At 39.5% G+C, this 27,831-nt stretch overlaps 2 protein-coding genes across 9 annotated transcripts; both read left to right on the top strand.

The window, feature by feature from the left end:
- Nucleotides 1-608: 608 nt before the first annotated feature.
- Nucleotides 609-7,300, top strand: LOC124307241 (uncharacterized). 4 transcript variants are annotated; one of them, XM_046768753.1, is made up of 6 exons: nucleotides 609-754; nucleotides 4,718-5,033; nucleotides 5,122-5,400; nucleotides 5,554-5,687; nucleotides 6,022-6,187; nucleotides 6,499-7,300. In XM_046768753.1, exons 2-6 carry the CDS (start codon nucleotides 4,788-4,790, stop codon nucleotides 6,913-6,915), a joined length of 1,242 nt encoding a protein of 413 aa, XP_046624709.1. In that variant the 5' UTR covers nucleotides 609-754; nucleotides 4,718-4,787; the 3' UTR covers nucleotides 6,916-7,300. The 4 variants fall into 4 exon arrangements, with proteins under 4 accessions (XP_046624709.1, XP_046624712.1, XP_046624710.1 ...); XM_046768756.1 differs by lacking the exon at nucleotides 609-754 and adding an exon at nucleotides 1,303-1,408; XM_046768754.1 differs by lacking the exon at nucleotides 609-754 and adding an exon at nucleotides 2,108-2,246.
- Nucleotides 7,301-7,591: 291 nt separating this feature from the next.
- Nucleotides 7,592-12,903, top strand: LOC124306711 (uncharacterized). Of its 5 annotated transcripts, none has more exons than XM_046767635.1 (7): nucleotides 7,592-7,736; nucleotides 8,671-8,781; nucleotides 10,900-11,218; nucleotides 11,323-11,601; nucleotides 11,844-11,971; nucleotides 12,095-12,260; nucleotides 12,720-12,903. In XM_046767635.1, exons 3-7 carry the CDS (start codon nucleotides 10,973-10,975, stop codon nucleotides 12,738-12,740), a joined length of 840 nt encoding a protein of 279 aa, XP_046623591.1. In that variant the 5' UTR covers nucleotides 7,592-7,736; nucleotides 8,671-8,781; nucleotides 10,900-10,972; the 3' UTR covers nucleotides 12,741-12,903. The 5 variants fall into 5 exon arrangements, with proteins under 5 accessions (XP_046623591.1, XP_046623592.1, XP_046623588.1 ...); XM_046767636.1 differs by having other exon boundaries at nucleotides 12,529-12,903; XM_046767632.1 differs by having other exon boundaries at nucleotides 12,095-12,903.
- The last annotated feature ends 14,928 nt before the right edge of the window (nucleotides 12,904-27,831 follow it).

The raw sequence follows: 27,831 nt of genomic DNA, 5'->3' as shown, positions 1-27,831 counted from the left end.
GGCTTGAACACAGTAAATTATAACAACTATTTTACATTTACCTTCTAGTTGATGCATTTAGAAGACAGATTAGGGCACTTTAAAAGAGTTCTGACGTGTAGTTACAACTACGCCACTATTTGAAGCCCAAGATAATTGCTTTGGAAACTGCTTTGTGGAAAGAAATGAGGAATTTCGGTCAAAACTGGATCTGAAATTATCGTTTTTGGATGACTATTGCTTTCAGCTAAAGTCATCGCAGTTTAATCATCGACGAAAAGAAAATGAAGATCGCGTGATAATTATTCTTAGCGGTAATTGTTTTGCGCAATTCTGAATAGGTGACGTGTGCTGGATTAAAAAAAATATATATATTATATATAAACATCATAGAAAATATAATGCAGATGTTGCACCTTCCACTACGTTGTTCCATTCGCAGAATAATAGACCGCCTCGTTATATAAATTGCATGGACAGACATTCAAATTAGTCACAACGGTTCACTGGCACTAGACAGTAGACACTGTCTACTTTTATTTTATTTTTTTTTTTTTGTCAACAGAGTTCACTATGCGAGGTGATTTCATTGTTCACGAAAGTGTACCGTTCATTCTAGACGACAGAATCGATCGGAGAAGTTGGAAGGAAATGACGACGACAGTAGATGGAAGACAGGAGAGTTCTCTCTTGCACTGGGAATTGCTCCGGAAGATGATAACAAGGATATCAATTCTATCTCTCTGCGACAGCATCAAAATTCTCAACATATCAGGTACCAGCTCATTGTACCAGCAGAATACGATTTCGAATGAATACATCTTCTGCCTGAAATGTCATCATCAAATGATATTTGCCAATACCACGCTTGTTATATGTATCGGAGAAGGTAATTTGCCCAAAGTATTTACAAAAAATTTTACAAGAGATTATAAACAATAATCTTCGGATTGGAATTTTACATTTTTGCCAAGTTCGAAATGTTGAATAATCTATAATTTCAAACAATTTTCATGATCTAATCTTCGACCTTCATATATATTCATCCCCGGATTTTGGTGTTTATAAAACATAAACTTATCTCGTTGTCGATAATATTTACAGACCGTAATATATTAATCTCAAACTTCCTTCCATGTGGCTCTGGACTAATCTTTTAATCGTCGGTTTTCATTTATGATTTCGAGACAACGTATTTGATAATGGCATTTAATAACTTTTGATAAAAATCTGCAACACTGATAAATATTCTTACGTCATTTATTGAGCTTATTTAAAAAGATAGCAAAATTTTTTTCATCAAGAAGCGAAAAATAGTAACAGTGCAGAAGTGATGTGCAATCGATGGGATAAATATGTCCTGCCGGTACAGAAAAGTTCCAATCTCAACTAAAATCGAAAAAGGATTATTCAGCGCCAAATTTTGCCGGTGAGAAAGCTGATAGTTCTAATTTTTTACAAATCGGGACGCAGCATTGCACATTTATGTTATATCAACTGTTTTGGGAAATAACCGCGTCTACATGTATTTTTAAAAACATTCATTCTGCAACTGCAAACTTCTATACCGACGTTGCACGTATTTTCTCACTTCAATTTCAATTCAACGAAAAATGAGGTAAATTATGTATAATAGCAGACCGAAAATGTAGTTAAAACATGAAAGACCATCAAACCGTCATTTAAATTCCAAAAGTAAATAGCTTGCACTGCGAATGAACACTGAAGCGTATTTTACTGATCTCTTGATCATCTAAAAATTAATATTTAAATACATGTCAATAAATGTAGTTTCATTTAATACGTGAATTACCGATTTAGACAACTTTGGATCGTGCTAAAATGATAAATCGTAAAGCGAAAAATTGTCTTCGTATTTCACGTCGACGAGGTATTCTTTGTATAACCAAACAATCCCGTATCTCCGGCATCTGCTAGATGATACCGTGAGAATTTGATCGAGTATGTCTAGTCGAGACACCAAGATAACTGTGTTCGAACATAATAAGCCAAAGTGATTGGTTGAAACCCCCACGAATTACAGTGAACCAATGAGAAGACTTGACGGATCACCATCCCTTAACTCATTCCATAAAAACTACTGTAAAGGTAGATGATCGTAGTTGGTTGCAGTTTTTTTAAACAGTCAACACCTCCTCTGATATTACTCGATCATAGCAAACTTTGAAACTTTGTCGAATATTCTGTCAGTATTCGAATATACAGAAGTGCGATTTCAACGACTGAGTTAATAATCAGAATCAAACGTAAGAAACTTTTAAACGACAGCGATGATATTTCACCTGATAATTTCACTTACCATTTATAACTATTTTCAATATTTTCGCAAGCCTCGTTGTTCGCAATCACTTATTCACGGATTGATCAATCGTTATCATTACTTTTAATTGCACATTTTGAATTATCCACTTGCCAATCTAAATGCACTCATAGTTACTTACGATTGGGTACGTATTCAGCAGTCGGATTTTCTTATCTTTCGAACTCTGAACGGTAATAAACCGAAATAATTGAAATTATAAGACCAATTACGTAGTTTATTCTCCATACCTCGCCAAAACCGAACAATGGTATCGATCAACCGTCTGACGTGCCAGATATTGTTGTATGTATATAGTGTAATTTTGTGGGTCAGTGTAATTTTAGATTACATTAAAAACCACAATGAATTTATAAATCGCAGCAGGCAACAGTGTGTGTGTGTGTGTGTGTGTGTAATCAACGTTTCATCTAACATTTCGAGAGTAAATGAACGAAATTTCATGGCCTTGGCCTTAATCAACGGGATTTTGCCTATCTTAAAACCGATTAGATTTGAGAAATATCGTTCGCAAGAGTTATTCGCAAACATGAAAATTCATTATTGAACTTAAAAAAAAATTCATTCTGTGAAGCACCCGTGATTGCAATTTGTTGATAAGCCTTTACAGTAGCTTATAATTCGTTCTTGATTAAACTCTTTTGATCTATGTATTATATATTAACATATATTCAACAATTCATAAAAAAAAATCTGAGATAGTATATACCTAGATAACTTCTCCGTTTTTCCCGAACGTTTCTCATGCGATCTTAGACGTCCAAATAATCTGAAGCGGCTGTCTGTGCACAGTTGAAACTTTGTTTTCAAGGAAAAAATTCATTTATCCAGACACCGAAGATTTTATCAGTTCCGCGATAGCAGCTTGAGTGCGAATTGTCCGACAGATTTGTCAGAGCATTGCGAAATAAAATGGAGAAAAATAAATGCTATTCGAGACAAGTGAAATAATTATTTGTCTGTCGATAAATAAATGATACATGCAAGTTCAAAATCATTTAAGAAAATTGTGTGAGAAATGTTGATTGAATAAATTCAGAAGAAAGATGTAATTGATACTTGAATCAAGTAGTCAATTATTTCAATTGACAAACGAATGCCACCGACCAAAGCAATATATCTTTGCATTCGTAGAGATCACGTTTTCGCTTGAGTAAATGTTTTGGTTTGATTTAGCCAAGAAATCACAGCGATAGATTAAATTAAAACCGTATGTGCCAAAAAATTTGAATATTGGAATTGGAAAAACTGATTCAAGTAAACAAATTATTTGACTCAAGTAAACTAAATTTCTTGGACCGAATACATTTTTTCAGCTGGGTAGGTACGTGGAATCGTAATCAAATACAAGCCTGATTTTTTTTTAAACTTACAACCTACTTAACCGAAGAAAAATGTCTGCCAATTTTCTTGCAACCATGTTCAAAATTTGTCTAAACGTTGTTTATCGTTGTATTCATATTCATTATACTATAGAATAGTTCGGACAGCACGAGAAAATATGCGACACGGTATCGAAGTTTGGTAAAGACAATAATTCTTACATTAATAATGTACCTTACGTTAGCAACAGAGTGGCATTATCAGAATTGCTAATGATGTACAAATACGAAATCTCATTCATCAAGAATAAATTTCTTGCATCAATGGGAATGATCTGGCCTTAGCGGCGGACTTGACTGGTTGTAGTGTCTTAAATATTAACGAGATAATTACTTATCAGTACAATGTCATAATGCGTGTTTTAAATTTCCACTGCACCGAAGTAACGCATCAAATACTGTTTAATTCGTAATCTGAGGCATCTTCCATCCAATCAGGATGTTTTGAGATCTCATGGAAATCCAATACCTACTTTTGTAATATCTTAGGCGTTAAACATCATTACTTTATCCCATTCAAAAAAAGTTTTGCACGTTCGGAATATTTGGAATATATAGGTCCTAAACATTCCGTATTTCTCAGAAGTAAAGTAATTCAGTGATCCTTAAGTTCCGAATAATCGTGATGTAAGTAATTGTTTGAGAAGTAGGATGTTTGCTCTCACTGGAGTATGTCTGATCAGTTTGTTAGCGCAGCATGAAAATCGTCATTTTGGGAGCCGGAGCATATTTGTATCGGTTGATATACTTTTTTTAGAATTATGGTTCCAACCTATAGGACTAAGCGATGTTATTTTTTCGAAAAAATGGAACTTCGTAGAGATGAAAAGAAATTAATTCAACTTCGCGATTGCCAATCGCAAAGTTACCAATTGATGATTTTTTCCCAGGCCTGACAGCAACACGAATGTAAATCTTGGTTTCATTCAGGTAGAGGTTGCTAGTTTGATTGTTGATATCGATCCACTTGTTACTAAAGTTTCCCCGAATAATTTTACCCACGGTTTTGTTCCAGCAATTTTTAACCGCCGTTCAGCGCAGAGAACTGAAATTGTACCTGTGACCCACGCCTTCAAGTTATAACAATGGCCGTGCCCAAGTGGCTGGACTCGGATTACGTGCAAACGATCCTCCGGAAGGCAGAGAAGGATGATTCTATCAGGGTGTCCAGTTTGAGTGTAAAGCCAGCTATAGCCAAGGGTGAAAATTACGCGAGTGACTTGTATCGCTTGAACGTAGATTACTCGCGGATTCTCGAAGGGCGCCATGTAACGGAGTCGAAGTCTGTCATAACAAAAGTCGCCACTGATGGCGGTTGTCGGGATGAAATGGTAATGACGTAACAAATTGACCCTAAATTCAAAGAGGTCGAAATGACCTGCACGAATACGATTATACACTATTTCCTCTTTGAAATAGGCAAGAGAATCTCGATTTTTCGAGATAGAAATGTCTATGATGTCGGAAACTTTGCCGAGGATGCAAGAGATTCTGACGAGTCACGGTATGTCTGCTTCTTTATCAGCACAATGTCTACACATCCAGGAAGCAGACCCAAAGCATTTGTTCCTCGAGGATCTACTAGTCGCAGGATTTCGTCTCGCCGATCGCCGAAAGGGATTAGATCTGGATCATTGTCTAGTTGCAATGAGAAATCTTGCCAAGTTTCACGCGGCTTCTGTAGCGCTTGGGGAGAAGGTACGGATATGGCAATGTGCTAAAGTCTTGTTTGCAGTGCCATGAAATAGCATTTCTTACATTGAACGAATTCTTGGAATATTCATCTCGCCGCTCAGTCGACCGGTTTAAGAATTACAGCATTAAAATTTGTGCGTTATTTCTGAATTCAAGGACCTGCAAGCCGTGAAAAAGTACAACAAAGGAATGTTTGACAAGAATCAGTGTAACGCAGTCATTGAATTTTATCCAGGCAGAGCGAAAATGTTAGCGGAGGAAGTTGCTAATTGGCCCGAGTTGAGCCCACGGTAATTACAAAAAGCTGAGTTCTAAATTCCGCTCAGAAGACAATTCGGTATCTCCAAGAAAATGTTATTAGTAAATAAGGATGCATCACTGAAACAAATAACAGCTTCAAATCAACTAAAACTGGTTTACCTAAGTTCTTTCGTTATACATATAGTAGTTTCTTTAAACCAAACGTTCAATGAACTCCGTCAAATCATCGCATTCAATCAGTTAAATTATCTGTAAAAATATAAATATGTCACGTCAAGCAGCTTCTTTAAATTCGAGATTGAATGAATATTTGGTTAAACTCGACTTTCCTTTGATACACCAAATGAAAATTTTTTTACTTAGGATTCGTCAAAAACTCGCAAAGCTTCCTGAAGGTCTCTATGAGAGAGGATGTGAAGCTGCTCTTTTACGAGAAGACGATTTCAACGTTCTCACACACGGAGATGTCTGGACAAATAACATGATGTTCCGTTATGACGAAAATCACAAGCCCATCGATCATAGATTCGTAAGTATGAAATTGTGTACATACATGGTGCTCGGGGTGGTACCAAAAGTACCATTTAAGTAGAACTGCAATAACAGTTCTGAACACAGATTCTTTTACCGACACCTAGCCAAGACACAAACCTTTTTCTAGAATGTTTGAGAGTAGGGATATACCCCACTCTATGGTGGTTTGTGCCTCGGCCAAGTGTCGGTAACTATGTCGGTATAAGAGTCTGCGCCTGCAACTCTTATTGCTATTTTATTCATTTGCTCAATGGAAAAAGAATCTCATTCAAAATAATGAATCGCTTCTCCGTCTACGAATTGCAGTTAGACTTTCAAATCAGTAACTACGCTTCACCAGTGCTCGACCTTCTCTACTTTTTTGCAACAAGCCCAAACGACGATGTCCGTAAGCAACACCGTGAGTTAATTGTGCGCGAGTATCACGCCGCTTTGACAACTGCCATGGCCCAGCTGAAGTGCAGCACCGCAGGACCAAGTCTCGAATATATAATGGATTCGTTGAGAAAGCGTGCTCTGTTCGAAGTGATTCTAACGTTCTCGATATTACCGTTGGCTTTATTCGATCTAAAGAGTGTGATCAGTCCGGAGGAAGCGGAGGAGTACAACGTGGAACATGAAAGACTCTCGTACAAGGGTGAATTGTTCCGAAAGGTTATGACGAGGATTCTCCCATTGTACGACAGCATGGGATTGTTGGATACGCAAAACGGTCTCCGGTAGATTTCAACCCAGCATTCAGAAATCCATTATAACTGGCCTGAATACGTACAAGCGAGATTTATTTTGTCTACGGTTCTCAAGAATAACTGAAGCTATTTCAAAACTTCAAAGTCATCACCGTCGCACGTTAGGTAATCATTCCCATCATATCACTCATCTATATATATACTATAATACCAACGTCGTATATACTTTTTCAAGAGACCATCAAATCATCATCCAAGCTTAAACTGTTAATCGAAGTCCAGCTCTAACTTGCAATGCAAACGAACACGGGAGGCGCGTTCTTCCGATCTCCCGATCATTTCACTATCATGAGTGATACTAGCAACATGTTCAAAACTCTATGTAAATATTCATAAATAAATTTTATTTTGACGCATGATTTATTGATACTATCCACGCTGCAAGGGTAGCTGAAAAATTATTCTATTCGCAACTCTGTAAGGTATTCACTTATCGTACATATTAATTTCGTATTTTCGACGTCTACTCAATGTTACATAAGGATTCGCAAGTCCAGTACGTCACTTCGAGCCACTTAAAATATTCACGTGATATTTGAAGGCCAGAACATGGTGGCTGATAAATTTCTAAGATACGCAAGACACTTACGATAAGTATTCATATAATTAATCCGTCTAGTGATCATTTATCACTATCACTACCAGCTATTCACTATTTTAGTATCGTTGTCTATCGTTCTTGAAAATTAGAGTCCATCCATTCTGTTTCCTCCAGTTGGTAATCAGTCGAGTTGAGTTTAAGGTTCGTCCGAATGACGTTAGTCGAGTCAGTGTACTGGATGTCGCTTTATTAAGGTGAGCCTTTGATCGTTTACATCAAGTGTAAGTCACGAATTCACTTGTTCTCTGGAATCACCATGATTTATTTTGTCAGTCCAGTCGTCGACTTTAGATTCTTACGATTCTTGAGAAATCTTACGTAATTCAATATCTACCGGTGCATAGCGACACTCGGCACGAGGCGGGGGCGGCCAAGTGGTGAGCGTTCAATATCCATGGTCGCTGGATCGCTGGATTGAGTCCCGCTCATGTATTTTTTTTTTTTTTCTCCCATAACACTCGTTATATTCTTTTACATATATATATATATTACAATTCATAGGTAGTGTAATGAAAAAATACGTGTATTTGCACGAATCTTTATCGAATTTCCAATGTTATATTGCTATATTTATAATTATCGAAAAGTAAACGACCAAACGAATAAAGTTTTCCTCAAAGTGTATGCCTGGCGAGATTTGCGAAACAGTTTCGGGTACGTTACCCGCTTTCAGGTATAAGGGATGTACACGCAATTCACTTTATCAAGTAGTCTCGTGTCTATTTTTTTATAGTTCGTGAGTCCTATTATGAAGTTAATCGTGATTTGAGATCAACAGAGCAGCCCTTCCAAACGTAGAAGAACCGCTTTCACTCGCTGTCGGCGTCGGTCCACAACATATATCATTGCGCCGTACGATGCGTCACATATACGCCTATTTATTACCTCATTATGTAATTTCGCATCAACATCAAGCCTATTTATATGATTGAGTTTTATTGATTAGATTATATGAAGAATTCTGGGCCAGACTAGCCTAACCCACATCGTCGACAAGACTCATTTTAAATAGCTTTGGACAGTCTGTTAAAGTGAACTTTATCGACAAGGTGTGTTAACCTACTCTGGCACTGAACTCTTGATATACTCTTTTATCGGTTTCATACCACTCTGTGATTTTTATTCCAGTCAGTCAAACTCGTGCATAAGGGGCAACCCATATCATTTCGACCTGGGTTTGAGCCTCGACCTCTCGGATTGAGCCCGTGATTAATTATATGATTGTTCTCACTGTGAAAGGTATTCTGTTTTTCTTTTTTTTCTAATTTTGTGAACTCCGTTTGGATTTTCTACAATTTTTTTAAACGGTTTTATTTATCGACACAATTTAAAAATATGAAAAAATTTTGAAAATTCGCCTATCATATTCAACATTTTTAAGCTTAACGCCGGAATGGGGATATGTTAAAAATCTGAGAAATTTTCAAAAATCCGGTGTGACATTAGGGTGGTTCACCCAAAGAAACAATATTTTTTTTTCAGTGCTGCTCCCTCATAAAACAGTTGTTTATGATCAGTTATAGTTTTTAGATTAAAATAACATGTGAAAAAATGCTAAACTCAACTCACCGTCGATTTCACGTGAAAATATAGACGAAAATGACAAATATCAAGATACCTTTTTTTGTAGGCAACAATTTTTAGTTCGAAAGAGGTCTCCAAATACTTCATCTAACTTTTCATATTTTGAGAATTATTGACTCGAAACTGAAAAACTTTGAGAATCGAAAATAATTAAATTCAGAGAAAATTTGAGTCTTGCTTATTTTCAATTTTCCTCTGTATTTTCACGCGAAATCGACGGTGAGTTAAGTCAAGCATTTTTTACGTGTTATTTCAATGTAAATACAAAAACTCGAAATTGTATCCGATCGAGCTTAAATTTGTAGAGGATTCATTTTTCATTATAAATAACAGTTTTATAAGGGAGCAGCACTGATGAAAAATTTTTTTTCGAGTGAATCACCCAATGTGACATACGATAATTTTTCAGCAATCATGCAAGTCACCTAAAACATTCAAATTTGACTTTCTACAAATTTATTCTCGCGAATAATTGATATATCGTATCTATATATCATTTCCTGGACGCCCGAGCACCTTCTTAGGTCCAGTAGTGTACCGCAGCTTCACTCTACCTACAAATACATAACATCTCGGCGTGTAATAGCTGTACTCCATCTGCCTCCAGACAGTATGGTCTCCATTGTGCTATAGCGACTAAAGCATCCGTCATTAAATATCATGTATATCAATAATTAAAATCGGAGTCAGGTCACCAAGGACTTTTCACGTCAGCGATCCAATGAGTTCATAGTATAGAGAACCGTGGCTACATTCACAAACAGTTTGTAAACTTGTTCAAATACTTTTTTATTCTGTAGTTCATAATTCTTCACAGCCTGGCGTACATAATGGACACACATGTCAAACATAATCGTCATGATACACGGCAATGAATCGAAATGCCTTAATTCTTGATCAAGGAGTCAGAGATCGAAATATAGCGCATGTACACAGTGTGCCCCGAGACAGAGTTCCAACACGGTCGCATTATCATTTTTAAGTCCATCCCCCTATCAATCGGGCTTCAGGAGCTCCAGCACACACTCCTCAAGTTTAAGTCACGGAAACCGTCGATCCTTTCTTTCAACGATGCTAACAATCCGGAACAATGATCGATTCGATGTATTCAAATTCTCATAGTCGACACCGGGATCTCTACGCAGTCACATGAACACCTCAATGTCCATGCCGCGGAGAACCAGGCGCCTCTAACATGTATCTGCGCCTACTCGTATTCAACTTGAAATTAACGGATTCCTGCCCATGCCGCTTTTGCTCCGAAACTGATATCAACTTAACTGTCTCGAGCACTTCTCGTCTCTACCATGTCTGGAGCTCTACCGTCCTCGAAACCGGCACGCTAGCCCCGCTCGCGTCATTTCAGCCCAATTGTAGGGCTCGACTCCAATGGCCAATCTAGGAAACTTTTGACCGACAATAAGAGATCAGTTTCTCTTACATACCTTCGACGTAGTTCAACTCAAATCTCTATTCATAGGCGCAACAAGAAAAATATCTTTCTTTTTTTATCTTAACTGAACATTTCCTTTCCCTACTTCAACAATGCCCACTTTAATTAGTTGGCGACAATTATTGCTCTTCAACTTTTGAGTAACTGGTCCAATTGTTTTGGTCTGTTGAATTACGAGATTGCAGTTATTAAGGTTGACGTAACGAAAACTGAACAGAAGTCATTATTTTGCAGCTCCAGCGAAATGAGTTCGACGAAGCTGAGGTAGTCACACATCAGTATATTTTTTCTTCATTACTATGTCAGGGTTTTTCTTGCAGAGTTTTCTTGTGGCACCTCAACACCGCGGGTAACTGAATCTGTATCTGACACCCACGTTTCCGAGTTATCAAAATGGCCGTACCGATGTGGTTGAACTCGGATTACATAAAAGCCGTCTTACGGAAAGTCGAGAAAAATGATTCCATTGAAGTGTCAGATATGACCGTAAAGCCAGCCACGGCCAACGGTGACAATTACATGAGTGATATGCATCGCATCGGCGTCAAATTCTTGCGGGTTCTTGACGGACGGCAAGTGACGGAGACAAGGTCTTTCATAGCGAAGATCGCCATTGCAGAAGGTATTCAAGCAAAAATGGTAATGTCAAAAATTGATCTCCAGTTATGTAATAACTGTCAGAATCAACCTGTTTATTATCGTGGTTTTCTTTCATTCCCTGTTCCCTGTTCCATGCAATACAGACGGCGGATGGTAGATTTTTTGAAATAGAATCTTCAATGATGTCGGAAACTTTGCCGAGGATGCAAGAGATTTTGTCTAGACATGGTATGCCTGCCTCTTTATCGGCAAGATGTCTGCCGACTCAGGAAGAAGGACCGATTCATCTGTTGCTCGAGGATCTGGTAGCCGAAGGCTTTCGCCTCGCTGATCGTCAGGCTGGTTTGGATCTGGATCATTGTTTGGTAGCGATTCGCAATCTTGCTAATTTTCATGCGAGTTCAGTAGCTCTTGCAGAAAAGGTACGAGTATGGCAATTTGTAAAATAATATCGTATCCCGCGAAAAGGTAACGTATTTAACGGGTAATATTTTTCGCTTCATGGACCTCAACCTCAACATGACAACATATCAAAATTGCAACCAAATAAAAGTTTTTGAACGTTACAGTTTATCTATGAATTGGCTGATTCACCCTTACATTACAAGTCAGTACTTGACATTGATAATACCGCGACAATTCGTGCATTATTTCTGAATTTCAGGACCTTGCAGCTGTAACAAAGTACAACAAAGGAAATTTCCACAAGGATCACGTATTGATTGCCTTTTTCGAATCAACCATGAAATATTTTGCAGAAGAGGTTGCTAAATGGCCCGAATTGAATCCGCGGTAATAAAAACCATAAACGATGGTTCACCGAGAACGATTACAACTAAAAATTCATTTGAAGTGAAAACTTATTGCTGATTATTCAATTTATTTACGAACAATAACGTCACACCTGTTACGCAGGATTTATAACAAGATATTGAAGTTATCGGAAGTTGTCTGCGAAAAACTATGCGAGGCTGCTCTTTTTCGGGAAAACGATTTCAATGTCCTCAATCACGGAGATTTCTGGATAAATAATACAATGTTCCGTTACGATGACCAACAGAACCCTGTCGATTCTAGATTCGTAAGTGCAAAATTTTATATATAGTCGTCTTATAATACGTCCTCTCGTCAAACATGCCCCGGTTCAATTCGATCAGACACAAAAACCCAAGTAGATACGAGGAAACGAAGAGCTTCCATGCGCGCAGCCAATTGAAGTTTTGCGTCGCTAGAAACATACTTTCCTTCTGATTATAACGATTTACTCGTTAATCAAAATTGCAGGTGGACTTTCAATTGAGCAATTACGCTTCACCAGCAATAGACATTCTCTTCTTTTTTGGTACAAGCCTATCTGACGAAGTCCGTGAACAGCATCGTGAGCTAATTGTGCGCGAGTATCACGCCTCGCTGACAGCCACCATGGCTAAGCTTAAATGCAGCACGGTGGTACCGAGCCTCGATCAGCTACTGGATACATTGAAAAAGCGTGCTCTATGCGAGGTGGTTACATCGTTTACCCTATTCCCGATGATTCTAGTCGACAAAAGCAACTTCGTAAGCTTGGATGACGTGATGAAAGGTGGAGGAGGTGCGAACTCTATCTTCCAAGGTGAATTGTTCAGGAAGGTTATGAAAAGGATTCTACCATTGTACGACAGCATGGGACTACTGGATACGACAAGTACCGGCTAAAATGCAAAACGTGATGAATAGGTATCCATACACTATTGACACATCAATTATGCATCTATCAAATGTTTAAAAGGAGTGACATTTTCTTATACGAAATTTCAAAAATAACCGCAACTGTACGGGTATTCCAAAAGTTCAAAGTTGTTACTGCAAAATATGCGTGAAAACAATTTCCACTGCGTGTAGTCACTAGACTTTAAATTATGCTTAATACCGATGTTTCAAACCTTTTTTCAAATTGAATTGTAAATTCAAAAAATAAATCGTGTGAGGGATAGATCGTGAGATTTTCATAACATTTTCAAGTATCATCATCTCTAAATATTGTGTTTCTCGATTCATGTTTCGCGATAGTATTTACATCGAAAATCGATCGCCGAATGGGATCGATTGAGCTGTTTGTACGATGAGCACTAGTCTTCCAAAATTAGTGAGAACTCTTGAAACATTCGTTGTATCGCAATTATTCCAACGTTCGGGATATGAGAGACATGAAAAAAAATGTGATAATATATCGAGCGATGCACCGTATTTTTAATACAAACCGCTACGTACGATGCATATCGCGACTATTGCATGCAAGGTCCTACGGCCGTGCCGGGTATCATAATGTAACGACTATCGTACGAGTCCAGTCTAAAGCGGCAATAAAATTGGTGAAAGGATGTGGTAAAAAAATCTCGATAACCAGACAATTCGGAGCGGATGTAGGGAACGGAATCAAAAACTAGGGAGAGGCGAAACTTCGATTTGGCTCGAGGAAGAGCCGGGGGTGGAAGTGAAGCTGTATTAATGCGAGTACGGGCGTCAAAATCGCAAGGGAACTGCGTTGCTAACCGAACAGGAGAGTGAACAACTCCAATCGAATTTACATACTAATGGCAACCGGTTCGGGTAATTGTCAAACTTTCGTTTTAGCCAACGGGAATTCCTGTAAAAGTTTTTCGTGCCTCGACTACTAGAAACTCTCCACCACTCAGCTTCTACCCCCCGCGGCCCTTCCTCGCGTTGAGCATTTCCATCCGGTTTTCAGAGTTATTTAAATTTTCATCCTGGCGTGGCCCAAAAATTGAAAAACAAGAAGCAGAAGCGTTGGTACGAATAAAAAAATTATAAAAAACGGAACAACAAATTCTCTACGAACTTCACGCCTTTCTTCAAGTTGAACAAGTCTCCGTTAGGTACTCGCGGTTTCCTGGTTGAAAGCCTTAAAGAGCTTAGCGTTGCGCGTCGAACTAATTAGAGCACGTAAATCTGTCATTTCCTCAATAATTTCACACACAATTTCTGAGTTTCGATGCTGCTTTCAGATTGAATAAGGGGTCGGAAAAAAGGTAAGAGATTAAGATGCTCTTCCGCAAGAGTTTTCAGCGAAACTTCAACAGCGAACCGAGCATTTTCCGTGTAGAGGCTGCCAATAATTGCACTTGATTTTGTTCGAAGGATTAAAAATAAATTTCCCCCGCTGCCGTAGAAAAGTAAAAGGAATTTCAAAAGCTCTAGTGACGATGAGGGCCCTTATCTATCACAACGAGAATTAAAAAGATCGTATTAAAGAGTTAGGTTTGAGTTTTCAAGACAGCTGTTGAAATGAAATGACACTTGAACTGATAATCGCGGACTCGAAGAGTGGTAAGAATGGATTCCGTGCCTCAACTCGGCACTCGGAAGATCGAGATGCAAGTTATCCTTCGTAATTCCACTTAGTTTGCGGTCAACCTGCATCAGTTCAGTTCAGAAAATAGCAATTGTGCGTTCACTGTTCCCAAACCTGAACGTAGTGGGTTGTTAGACAGATCAAACTCCGATAAAACTGTAAGCTGGGACGTCCTACCTACAAAGTAAAAGCCAAGATAAACGAGATGCCATTGACAAGAGATCAATTCCCGTAACATAAAGTAGGAAACATAAACAATAGCGTACAAGAAGTGAAAAGCTTTGTAAAACCGGAGAAGCTCCCGCAGTAGCTGCCTCGTTATTGGCGTACACATCGCGTCTTATAGCTACGACAAGTAACAATAATCGGCCATGTTGAGTGGAAAAAGTGAGACGTCACGACGAAGCAGGCACAAAGACGGCGTTGTTCGCATTGAATCGAGTGAACGACGAACATCGTTCGAAATTAATCGCCCGATTGATTGAACGATCATTTTCGTGACACAATAATAATAATAAGACAATGATTAGTTTGAGGGTTCGAACAATTAACGAAGCAAGTATTCCGGGTATAGACGCGGAGCAAGTACCGCTCGAAGTAGTTTGCTTCGGAGCCTTGTGTGGGTGTAGATACACAATTCAAGGGGATGACATCTCAGCGCTGATCAAATCTTTAACTTCCACAGCTCAAAAGTATCGCGCTCCCTAGACGATATTTGGTGCTTCATTGTCAGAGCGATCGAGGCCTGGTGACGGCGCGACATTGAACATACACCAACACCCCTCGCTGTGTGGCAACACCAAAAACCACACCTGACAAGCTTCGATCCCTGAATATCAGAGAGTGTTGACCTTTTGATATTTACTACCTGCTTTCGCAGGGAAAAATATGTTAACAAGGTTACTTGGAAGGGTCTTGAGAGAGGGGTCGGAAGCGGAGAAAAACCCACCAGCGAGCGATGCGGAGTCCATAAACACAAATTTATTAATGGCAAGGCGCCGAAATGGACGGCTGCCTCGTTTCAGACTACCATGCCAGGGCGCATAGATCAAGATTAGGGCGAGTCGAATTTCCCTTGCCTACTATTTTACCCCCCCGGAAGTGGTGTCCGCGGACTTTACTCGGCCGAAGCATCGTGGCGTATCGCTGTTCCCTAACTGGTACGTCTTCTTATCCTGTGCCAAGCTGCCATGCCGCATAAAACATTCATCCAAAATGAGGGTGCAGCCATACTTCGGCAAAGTAACTCATTCGAAGATGTGCCAAATGAGTTTTACGTAACATAGACGTACCAGAAGATTATCGGTTAACGGTTGCATTCGGCTACGTCCAAAATTTAACACCACGATAATCACCGATCAATTTAAGAGTAAGGCGTGTACGTCTTTAGCTCTGCCATATTGATCGAAACCCTGGGTTCACAGATACGCGGATGATTTGCGTTTGCACCACTCGCCGCAGCGTTTAAGGTGCCTTTCAGACCGATCTATCAATACCAGGGTATCTACTTTGATCATCCCGGCAGCATTATATCTCGAACCCAACCTCTCTCTCTCTCTCTCTCTCTCTCTCTCTCTGTCTGTCTTTGACGACGCCACGATCGTCTACAGAAGAAGCGTGTAGCTCATTGACAAAGCGAAGGTTAAGTAAAACGTTACCAGGACAACACTGTCGTGTGCTGCAGATCCTGGCACAGATATACACGATCGCTTACACGCGTGCCTGAACCACATTGACGAAGACCGAGGGCAGGCAGTTATTTGCTCCAGTCTGATTGGAAACGGCGTTGAATTCCTTACACGACCGTTGCCACCAGAGGCCACGAGGAATATCTCAATTACGAGTGAACCCCACTTGTCGAATCATAAAGTTGCTCGGCCAACAGACGCAATTATCAGCGTTCTTATACTAGTCGTCGAATCGCCATGGCTGCTAGACCCGGATACGTACGCTGGGATAACCAAAGCTTTCGGTGATCTTGGTTCCCGGTTCAGTTTATCGGGGGATTCTCAGTCCGTGTGCAGGAACGGAAAGAGGATGGCCCGGCGAGGATAGATAGCCCCGAATAAACGCAGACTGCACCGTGTTCAACGGCTCACTTTGAGGTCAGGAAAGTTTCCCGGGCGCCGGTTGAGTCTCGGTGGATGGTATACCCAGGATGTAGTCCGGTTCTTCCTCGATAAAGAAGACGTGGAGGAGGATTCCTCGAGCCCACGGGTCAGGAAATAGTCGTACTTCTTCTGCGCTGCGCCCACGCGGCTTGCAGGATGCTACAAACATTTTGAAGGGAAGCTCGGAATTCTCTGTCCCAAGATGCCCCAGACAATTTCCATGCAAAACGCCCGGCGCCGCTCCGACACGAGCATATATTTTTATGGCAAATAGGCACCGGTGACCCGGATGGTTAGACTCGGAGATATGGGACAACGTAACGTTATATTAACGTATTAACATATATAAAAACACGCTGAAACACCCCCGGTGGTTATTTCTACGCGTCGTGCTCGTAACGCGATGAGACTGCAGTTTTCTCGCCACCCTAAGATAAGTCCGAAAACGTTATCGCACTTGACTTTGTTGATCCCAGAAAATGTAGTCTCAGTCACGTTGTCGTTAAATAGTTTTGAAAAATTTCGTTTCCCATGTATGTACACTGAGAAAAAATTCATTCGTTACAGTAACTAGAAAAATTGCGTAAAACAGGTATCGTTAAAAAAACTGTTTGAATATTGTTGGGATTACGAAAAACGAGGTACGCGTAACCGTTTTGCGCTATCGTCGATCCTTTTTTAGTAATTGCAACGCAAAATCAGTTTTTGTGGTTTACTCTACTTTTACAAGGCTTCAACGTCAATTTATTGTTGAACAAGCATTAAATTTTCGCAACAGTTACAAGAAAATATAGTAACAGAGATCGTAATGAGAAAAAATAGCAACGGATACTAGACTTTCCGGTAACAGCTAGAAAACTAATTTTCATTTTCTACCTAAACTGTATGTTCGAAAATAGTTAAGGACTGACCGGCAACCGGAACAAAAAAATTTCTCTCAGTGTACATGCAAGTCAATCGAAATGCAAGGTATGTGATAAAGCACTTTGTTTAAAGTTTCAAATTGATAGCTGGTACAAAACAAGGAAGAAAACAGAAAGAATGAGAAATTCTACCTACAGAGAGAAAATTAATACTCCACCGAACGCCGCAGATTTTGACGAGAAATTTAATTAAGCCCAGTGATAGGCCAAAGGGAATCTAGACAGGCGAAAGCAGGAAGGCCTTGTCGAGGCGTGGGATCGCGTGATGGAGATGCATGTGTGCGTGGGCGTCATTCGCCTTAAGAAAAGGTATAGAGACGACATCGGGGCTACGAGGTGAAGTGAGGAGGTTATAGCGGGACGAAAAGGCACCTCTGACAATCGATTGTAACCTGAGTCAGTCTGGCTGTTCTTATTCGAGCTATACTCAAGCAATGTCCGCATGTTCGCATATGTACGTATAATCGTATAGAGATACAGCAGCGTGGTAGCTGAAAGCACGTGTCTGTGGTTCAATTAAATGCATGCTTGAGTGTCTTCAAATCGATGCACGAGACTAAACGACAAAAAATTCCGAGAGTTTAATTTAATAGAAATACCCTGATCAGGTAATTAATCAAAAATCTATTTGGTTCGAAGCTCAACGTGATAAAAGGAAAGAGATTGAAAAATCATTTTAAACAGTCTAAGTTGCACATAATAATAATCATGATCAATCTCTCTGCGATACACGACGTCATTAAAACGCTCACTCTCTGATATATAGTTTAATTATCGCTGTTTTATTTTTTATAACGTTTTCTGGTTATAATACTTGTCGGTTGTTGTTTCAAATTCAATTACACTTTTATTTGTACACCCTGTGCTGACTATTTATATTTCATATTTAGAACTATCAAGGCAACTTTGTTGGCTTGCAAAGATTAGCAAGGATTCATTTTATGTTACAAAATAAACTTGACGGTATAACTTTGCAATAACCAGCTAAATAAATGAACACTCTGTTTTTCTTGACGCTATCCTAAACTAACTTGCGCATTTTTCTTACAGGTCTCTTTCATTTTATGTTAAATCGTTGTAAAAATGTCACACCATTTTATTGAATCAAATGGGGAACTCTACGCGTTATGAATATATATAAGATATATTCCAAAAATACAATAATTCTGAAAAAAAACAATAATAATAACAATATTCAGGAACAGTAAGTGAAAATAATATTTGTAAATGTAAATTAAATGTAAAATTGAATAGTTTGAAATGCTATGCTTGTATGCGTCACGAAATTAACGCAATTTCATAAAACAAAAAAATAAGTCGACACTTTCTTCCATCGGCGTTTCAATTCTGAGACACGATTAATTTTCCTAGGGTCTACACGCTGCGTGGATTATCCTTACACCATGTCTTTATGTACCGTACGCCTAAATCGGCTCGGAGTTTGGATTACATCAGACGAGGTAACTGGTGAGCAATATAGATCCGAAGTTAGACTTAATCCACTTTACCCACGTCCTGGAGGTAAGTTACACCCACTTACGAATGGGCTGGGTTGATGTTTCGTAGTACTTACGTTTAACCTATGCATACCAAATTACCTGCGAGTAACGGTCGACTTACATTAAAATAAGCAATCGAAGAGAAAACGAGCCCTGGATTAGAATTAGAAACAATATCGTAACCGGTGTAAGTCACGTAATTTCTCTTTTTTAACAAATTACAGCAAAGAAGAAAGTACGTATGGTATTGCAAAGACGTTGAAGGTTAAGCAAAATACGTCAAGTACGGAATATCGTGATTAAAAAACAAACCCTCCGACCATGGCCATTCATACCAACAATGTTTAATTTCATCTGGTCATTTATAAAATTGCATCGAGTATCGTGGAATAGCGAAAAACAATAAAACGTTGTAATTTAATCACCGCTACGACTTTTTCCATCAACGGTCGAATCTTTAAATTTTCATTTTTCAATTTATTTTCAACAAATATGATTACGAATAAATGATCAGTGATTTAAAAATTCGAGAAACTTATTCCTCGGGGAAATATTAATCGCGTTTCCACATGTCACGAAAATCTTGTCGATTCAAATCTCGAATTATAGAAATCTTCAAACGAACCAACGAATTACTTGTAGGAATCGCCGGAAAAACCTTCGCTATGAATTTTGCTCCTTCGGCGTTCGCTGTACGCGTATCGAAAGCCTGCGAGCGAATCACTTCGAGTAAACACAAATTGCCAAATAGTTAATGTAATCACTGGCCGTCGGCTGGGTTTAGGGCTGTAGCATATGTAGCGTCAGCCGCAGGACGAGTAACGTGACATGTGATGATGCGAAATGGTGAAACGGTGAAACGGTGAAATGGCGAAATTATTGCTCATTCGTAACAGCACGGGCAGACAAAGGTCGCGTGTCCAGAAACCGTCTGAATTACGGATGCAACAACACCGCGATGCAACGCGACGAGCCGTGCGAATCAAATACGCATGATACATCTCTGTATAACGAAGCAACGGTGCAGCAGCAGCAGCAACAGCAGAACTCGGAGAGGAGAAATGAAAATAGGCGTTCACCTCGTCCTCCGGTTATTTCCAGGCCTCCGAGTTTCACGTGCGAGGAAACATGAAAGCGGTATCAGGCCGGGAGAGGCGCACTTAAAAATCGTCCCTTGAGGTCGGGGAGAATGGGTCTGGATAAAATATATAAGACCCGGGTCTCCGGAATGGGCGGCAAGCTGCACCGGCAATCGGAAAACTGAGGATCGAGCACGGATACGGGATTCCTCGAGGATTTCAGGGACGTAAAAACCGGCGCTGATTCGAGGCTCAGGAATCGCGAGGGCGTAAATGGAAGCAGCGGGAAAGCGCCGGTAGGCTTCATTTCCTTTTCCAAATATTAACTTTTCTCAGAATTTCACAGACGGAACGATGTCAATGTTTCTACACTGCATCCGCGGAGTGTAGAAACATAATTAATTCACTTTTCTTTTTTCAAATTTGTAATGATAAGAAATTTTGAAACCGTTAAACAAGATACGGTCATTGAAATTTTTCCATAAACAATTATACGGACTCGAGTTTTCTTGACAAAATTGTGAATCTTTCACAAATTAATCATCGTAGAAAATTTCAGACGTAGTTGCACAATTAAAGTATCTCAACGATGTAACAATTATTCTGGTTCTATGAACAGATGCTTGCATCTCCATAGAATGTATGCCGGAATTAAAAAATAAAATTCAAATTCAAATTCAAATGTGGAAGGCAAGTTTTTGTTACAGTTGAATAACGCTTACTTGGATGAAATTTGTTACGCACTGCGTATTCAAAATTACAAAATAATGATAATCGTATCTGATTTATCAACATGTTTTTAGTGAATTAGTATACACAGAGTATTTCATAACAAAATCATCAATTTTCACCAGAACCAGTTTTAATTTTGTGGAACTTTAGCTGACCTGATACTAGTATCTCCATAATCGACAATTTTCATCGGTTCTTTTTTTTTGGAATCAGTTTCGAACTACACATATTTAAACATTGATTTCTGATATTCATCTGTTTTAAAACTGAAGAAGTCGATTATTTATTGCGAGCACTTTGAGATTGATCAAATGGTAGACGTATTTGAAAAACTGTTTTGTTGAAAGATCCAAAAAATTTTGGACTCACGAGCACCAATATTTAACGTTCGGCAAATTTCAAAAAACTTTCCCAACCTTCTTGACCCCATTAAAAAAAACGTTGAAATTATGGACGTGATACGAATTATTTTAAATATTTCTACAATTTTTACAAATTATTAACTAAACTGAATTCTTCTAATCGATAAAAAAAAATTTAAGTAGGTATTCAAAAAATACCACCATCATAACGATTGGATCACGGAAATAAATTTTTCAACCATTTTGAATAACGCTCAACTTTGAAAAATCTTCGATACTTAAAAATGATTTCGAAATAAACAGTCAAAAAGGAGAAAACTCAAAATTCTTTAGCGCTGCCACTATGGCCGAAAATATTTTCATCGCAACGAAGACTAAAGAGAATCAGAATTTTTAGATTCGAGAAGGAATATCCTTCGGCTTTTTAATTAAGAACCTAAGAGTAAAGAAAATATGAAGAAAAGAAATCACGTTGCATATTTGTAAAGTGTCCAAAACGTTTGGCCCGATTTTACGGCCGGAATGAAATCCTTTGACATATAACGGGGAACCGGATATTCCTAGGCATGTATGCGCATTATTGTACATACAAACCGCGGAAAAGCACCGAAGCCCGAGGCGCAGAGAACGCGGTCCCTGTACATATATATATTTCGTAATATATATATATATATATATATATATATGTACGCATATAGAGAAAGTAGCATGAACATAGAAACCGACCGTGGCACTCTTTTATTTTTCTACCGCGGTTATACGTGTAATGTTCTACAAGTCGCGATCAGGATCGCGATAGTCGCGCACTTGACTTTTCCGAGTAAACACTTTTGTTATTACCCTCGGTTGACAGAGCGACAAAACCGAGTGGCTTTACAAGACCTACGTCAGTCACTCTTGGCTCACACGAACTTTCCGTAGGCAAACAATGGGACACAGGTTTGTACGTTACTTATTGTTAAGCGTTATAAACACAAGGTGGAAATTCTACCCTGATTTGTAAGCTGTCGTCGGGAATAATGCCAGTAACTGATGTTGGCCGGCGTTGTTTGCATAGAGAAAAGAAAAACAGAAGTAGGTGTGCGTTCGTACAAAGCTTTAAATTCATGGAAAACACGGGGAACGCGAAAGCGATCAGGATAAACATCGAGACCGGAGGATGTGGAGAAATACTCGATACCGGCTGCGAGGAAAATAAATATTTTCATTTCACTGTTATTGATAATATTTCAAGTTCGAAGCTTGTGATACGTACGACATTTAGCGAACGATGCTTCAACTTTATGCGCTATTTATTGAAGCTTTATTTGGAAGTTCAGCATCGTACTATTACGACGCGACGTGTCTTGCGGTGCTGATTTGTTTCAATTTGAAAACATTATTCTTGGACAGTTTATACTCTTCTCCACGAGCCGAATATTTTTGTTTTTTTAATTATTTTTAGAAAAATGTCAGCCCATTAAAGTTGAAATTCGATATTTCGTCCGAAACGTACGACATTTTTAACGTAATTGTCAAGAAAAGAAGTTTGAATAACATAAGATTTATACACTTTGCAATAAAATGAACACCGATTGTTGGCGATGCATACCAATACAAAGACAGAAAAACAACAGCCGTAACTAGTGCTCTATGACCTATAATTTCGTAATCGGCCATTGCCACAGACTATTATTGCCTCGTGTGATTATAAAGTTATAATCCAATGTTTAACGCGATCTTAACCTGAGAATGTGCAAAAAATTAAGAAGTGTAATCAATAGCGCTACAGTTTGGACAAGCATTACTCGAAACCATATGTAATAACAGAGAGGTATGGTAAGGCAAGGGGGTGAACGACCGCTACAGATCAGCTAGAGATTAGTAAAGGGACAGAATGTATTATCATACTACGATGTGTGTGCGAATGAATCCAAGTACGCTAATCTCACGCACACTACGGCGAGTGGTCAACAAGTCAATACAGTCCAGAGTTCTCAAAATCTCCGCGAGAGGAAGCGAGACGAGAATATGGCGTAGAATCCAAAACCAGATCAGTATTAGTCGAAACTCGGAAGAGAAAACACGTGAGTCTTGTTGAAAGTAGCTCGTTATGTGTGCGAGAGTGATACAGTGAACCGCGTGAACATGGGGCTATCAACTCGGCGAATTGAGGCTCATAATGATCGATTTGATTACTAAATGACGTTGGATCGTGTTTCTGATGTACTTGTCATGGAGACTAGAGTAAAGGAGTGGACACAGCATAGGAGAATAAGTAGTAACGGCCTCCTCAAAAACGCGTCTTTCAATTAGTTCTCCGCTCTGCCACTAGCATCGCGTGGGTCGAAAAGATCGTAAATATAGTAATAAAATTAGTGACCGATCCGCGCTTACGCAGTAGAATGAAAAGTGACGCACCTAAATGATAGTATATTGGAGGTTGAGGAGACTATTTTTGTTTTATCAGTGCTTGTGTAAAGTATCTTGTGCCGTGGTTTTCGTGTAAGAACAGTTGTGATTTGTGTCACAATCTCTATCAACAATTCAATTTCGAGTTTTCATCGTACGATTCGACGTTTTCTTCTCTGAGCAAGGTAATTTCATTCACCAATGTTTCAGCTTATTTTTATTCAACGAAATTTGATACATCCATTTCAATAAACATAATAAATTAATTAACACCGCACATTAATAACAAAAAGTTTTACACATTTAAACATAAACACTGCACGAATTTTGCCACATTGACGTTAGGAAATAAGTAGTAACAGTGTGTCTGATCAAACTATATATATATATATATGACTACGATCTTTTTGATCGCAGCGCCGCTGTTTTAGGCCAAGATTTCGTGTACATTTCTGAAGCACGCTGTGTCCACTCCTTTACTCTAGTCTCCATGGTACTTGTGATCGAGTAATTAGATGCGAGAGCAGAACTGGGTAAATCCGGTTGGGGATTCTCGCGCTGGCCTTCCCGGGGCCTCATGATTGAGGTTTGGACCCAGGGTGGTTGACGCGTTGGGGAACCAACGTGGTTATTGCAGTCCGCGGATCGAAAAGACTTGAAAATAAATAACAAATCACACAAAATTGGTGTAGCCGCGTGGGCTGGCCTCGCCGGGGTAGCTGAGCTACCTCGGGGTGGTTTCCGTGTCGAGAAACCGGCGCGGCTTGCAGCCCCCGGTTAAAATAGTCCAGGTACTGACAGATGATTTCGGGTGAGATGGTACCTGTACGCGTCATCTCGGGGCCTACTCCGGTTCTGCTCGCGACGAGACCCGTGTTGAACGGATAACCGTTAGAAAGTTACCCAAGTTGACAGAAGCGTTGAATGATTACTGATTGAATGAATGTAAAGCCTGTACAATAAACCCTGAAGTACAGTTTCATATCTGATAGCGATATTATTAATCGTTAAATCGACCCCGAACCCACTATTATTGTTTTGAGTCTATCGAGAAGGGTGACTGTGAGACCTATAGCTAGTACAAAAGGAAATTTGGGTAATTGTAGGACCCGGCTGCGAGGTCTGTCAATAACACCGATCGAATCGAATAATTGTTTATCGAATGAGAAATTCCCAAAATTCGATAAACTTTTCAATCATCTACTCACACGCACGTAAGACAAGTGAAATAATACGTAGTACTGTAACATTTAATTAGTAGTTTCAAGTTCCTCAAATTCCAGTTCCACTTGCGCGCGTAATCATAATTTCGTTATTTCATAAATTCACACAAGCGACGCGTCACGTTGCAGGTCCCGCAAACGAATGAACATTTCGAGTCTCCCACTCCTCCCGAATCACCGACGACGCTCGCTACTTGCCGAGCTCGAAAGCTCCGTGCCACGACTGCCGGCAAGGAGCTCGGTGAAAGCTGCTTGTGCAAGCCTTCGACGCGAGTTGGTGTATCGGAATATTATGCATCACGTGTGTGAGTGTACCTCCCCAAAGTGGTGGGTGACCAAGGCCGCAGGAATTGATCGCCGTGACACGATAACCCGTGTTTCACTACGTCTATATCAGACGTTACTATTTACAGACGTGGCAGCTGTGGGCCGAAAAAAGCGCCTTACCGAGCTGCGGCAAAATTGGATTTTCGCCTGTCGATGATTATCCTTTACTCACGAACTATCACTGTTTGCCTGTTTTGACGGTGTAAAAATGGCTGTACGAATTTCAGAAATTTCAGGAAACTTGTTGTGTGAATTCGGCAAACTTACATTATCCGAAAATGAAATTATTGCAATGTTTTTGTTTCTTGTATTATATGTCGTAACGTAAATATCGATTTAAAGATTATGGACAATAACACGCTCACGCGACGTGCCAAGTTCAGTATTATCAAAGATTTAAACATCGTTGTGATATCTTGTGTAATAACGATTGCATTGAATTTTTATTTTTTTCATAAAAATTAGTGAGTTCATGTTTGCAAGAACGAACAAAAATATTTCATTTATTGCAGAAAATAGTCATTTCTTTCAATACTGCGTAATCTCTGTCAAATCGATTGCTTCATTCAACACTACGAAGTTTAATATAATCAGGTCAACAAACACGCTGAGCGGTACTTAACTTACAGTAAATTAATAACGTTAGTACCTGTAGTTTCTTACAATCGTCTATACATTACGTATTCAGACTTCTTTCTGGGAAAAGAATTAAGCAAAGAGAAAAAAAAACGGAAAATTCAGATATTACAACCATTAAAGAGATGGCTTTGACTCGGTTTTTATTTTTTTTGCGGTTTGCTATCGACCTCGTCGATTTTTGCATCGTACGTTGATATTGAAATCTGCGGTAGCGAAAATAGCGGCCGGCTGCAGCTGACGCGGGAGAAAATTCTTTCCGCAGCAGGACGTGGTAAAGTTCAAGCGAGTAAAAAAATTTAAGTAAAAGAAGATGGTGGAAAACAAGTCGGGAGTAATTTTTCCCCTTCGCCGCGCTTTCAAGACAACGTGACGACGCGATCCGCTCTGCAATTTGTAGGCACCTAAGACCCGCGAATGCTTCAGGGACGGGTGGGTATATATTCCGCAGACAATAAGCCGCGGACAAGTCGCAGATGGCGACAGGTTCCTCCTTATAAGCGTCAAGGACCCAAGACTCGACGCAAGCTCTCGTGGAATCGCGTGTCCGAGGTTGCAGGATCAGTCCGAGGGCAAAACCGGCGAGCCGGAACGCGCCAGGGACAAATTGCTCCCTTCGCTCACCTTAACAAGAGTAAACGGGCTCGTTTACCAAATCCTGGTAGGCCCGAACCATCAGCTATCGGGAGCGTAGGTTAGACAAGGAAGGTGCCTACGCGAGTTGAATAGCCTATTAGTATCACGGGAAAACTCTCTCTCTCTCTCTCTCTCTCTCTCTCTCTGTCTCTCCCTCGTCCCGTTTCGCGACTCGCCGAGCTCGCAGAAAATGGCTTTAGAATCGCCTCATTTCGCATCGATATTTTGTGTCGAAATTGGCAAGCGCCACTTGATGGCTGCATATGTACACCCGTGGAAAAATGAACACCCCCTTCTCTCCTTTTTTGATCCAAAAAAGATTCAAGTTTCAAACTCTGCAACTGCGTAAACTGCATGAAGTAGAACAACGGATCAGAAACGATTTTAAAGCTGAAAATATTGGCTATAAGCTGTATTTTCTAGATAATTTAGTAAGTACGGATTTTTTCTTGAGTAACCCTATTTTCAAGTCACTCGTGTCGTGTTTGTAAAGTGAACCAAAGATGAGCGAAATTTTTTTTTTTTCTTTTAGATTTTCAAAATAGATATTTTGTAGCTTAGCATTTCCGCTGTAAAATGCTTTTTTTAAGATTTGTCTGAGATTTTTTTTCGCCAAGTTATCGAACGTCAAAAGAAATAAAGCTTTGATCCTAGTATCCTGGAATTCTAAAAAAAAAACCTTTTCGGCTTGAAAATAGTTTTTCATTCAATGTTCTACTTGCAGTTTACACAAAGTTACAGTGTTTCAAATTTCGACGTATTTCCGCCAAAAACGGGGAGGCCTGTTAATTTTTTCCACGAATGTATATTTGCGGAAACGCACTACCGAACTTTCCCATTATGACAGGAAATTCGGAATCGACTCCCCTTCAATTCACGCGTGAGAAACGATTTGTCACGTTCGATGTTCTCGGTTTATGCCTCATTTTCTACACCGCTCGCTGCCCCGATACACGCTTTGTATGTTATACACGCGCCCCCGCAGTTCATTCCGCCAATTCGCAAAAATATTTCGCGTCGGGAATTTCCGTTATCAGAAAGACAGAGAGAGAGAGAGAGATTTTTTTTCACCCTCATACGTATCTCACAATCAACTGAAATTGCCATTGATATGCTTCGTTCTCGACGGTGAAAATGCGTAAGTTTTAGCAAATTGTAGCCGCGATCGAAAGTTTCCCGTCATTTACGGTTTTTTTTGGAAAATTACACGACATAGGTATACTAGAGCTGCTTAAGAACAAGGATAGTATACTGTTTGCTGAGATTTTTTAAAGGGTATATATTATTAGTAATAGAAACGAAAGCTTGAAGATGCATGAAGAAAAAAAATTTACACGTCATCAATTTACAATAAGCTTAATTATTACTCGCTGAAATATAA

The sequence above is a fragment of the Neodiprion virginianus genome, chromosome 6 (assembly GCF_021901495.1).
Source record: "Neodiprion virginianus isolate iyNeoVirg1 chromosome 6, iyNeoVirg1.1, whole genome shotgun sequence".
Taxonomy (NCBI): domain Eukaryota; kingdom Metazoa; phylum Arthropoda; class Insecta; order Hymenoptera; family Diprionidae; genus Neodiprion; species Neodiprion virginianus.
Note: the sequence above shows the minus strand (reverse complement) of the source record. Positions and strands in the feature narration are given on the sequence as shown.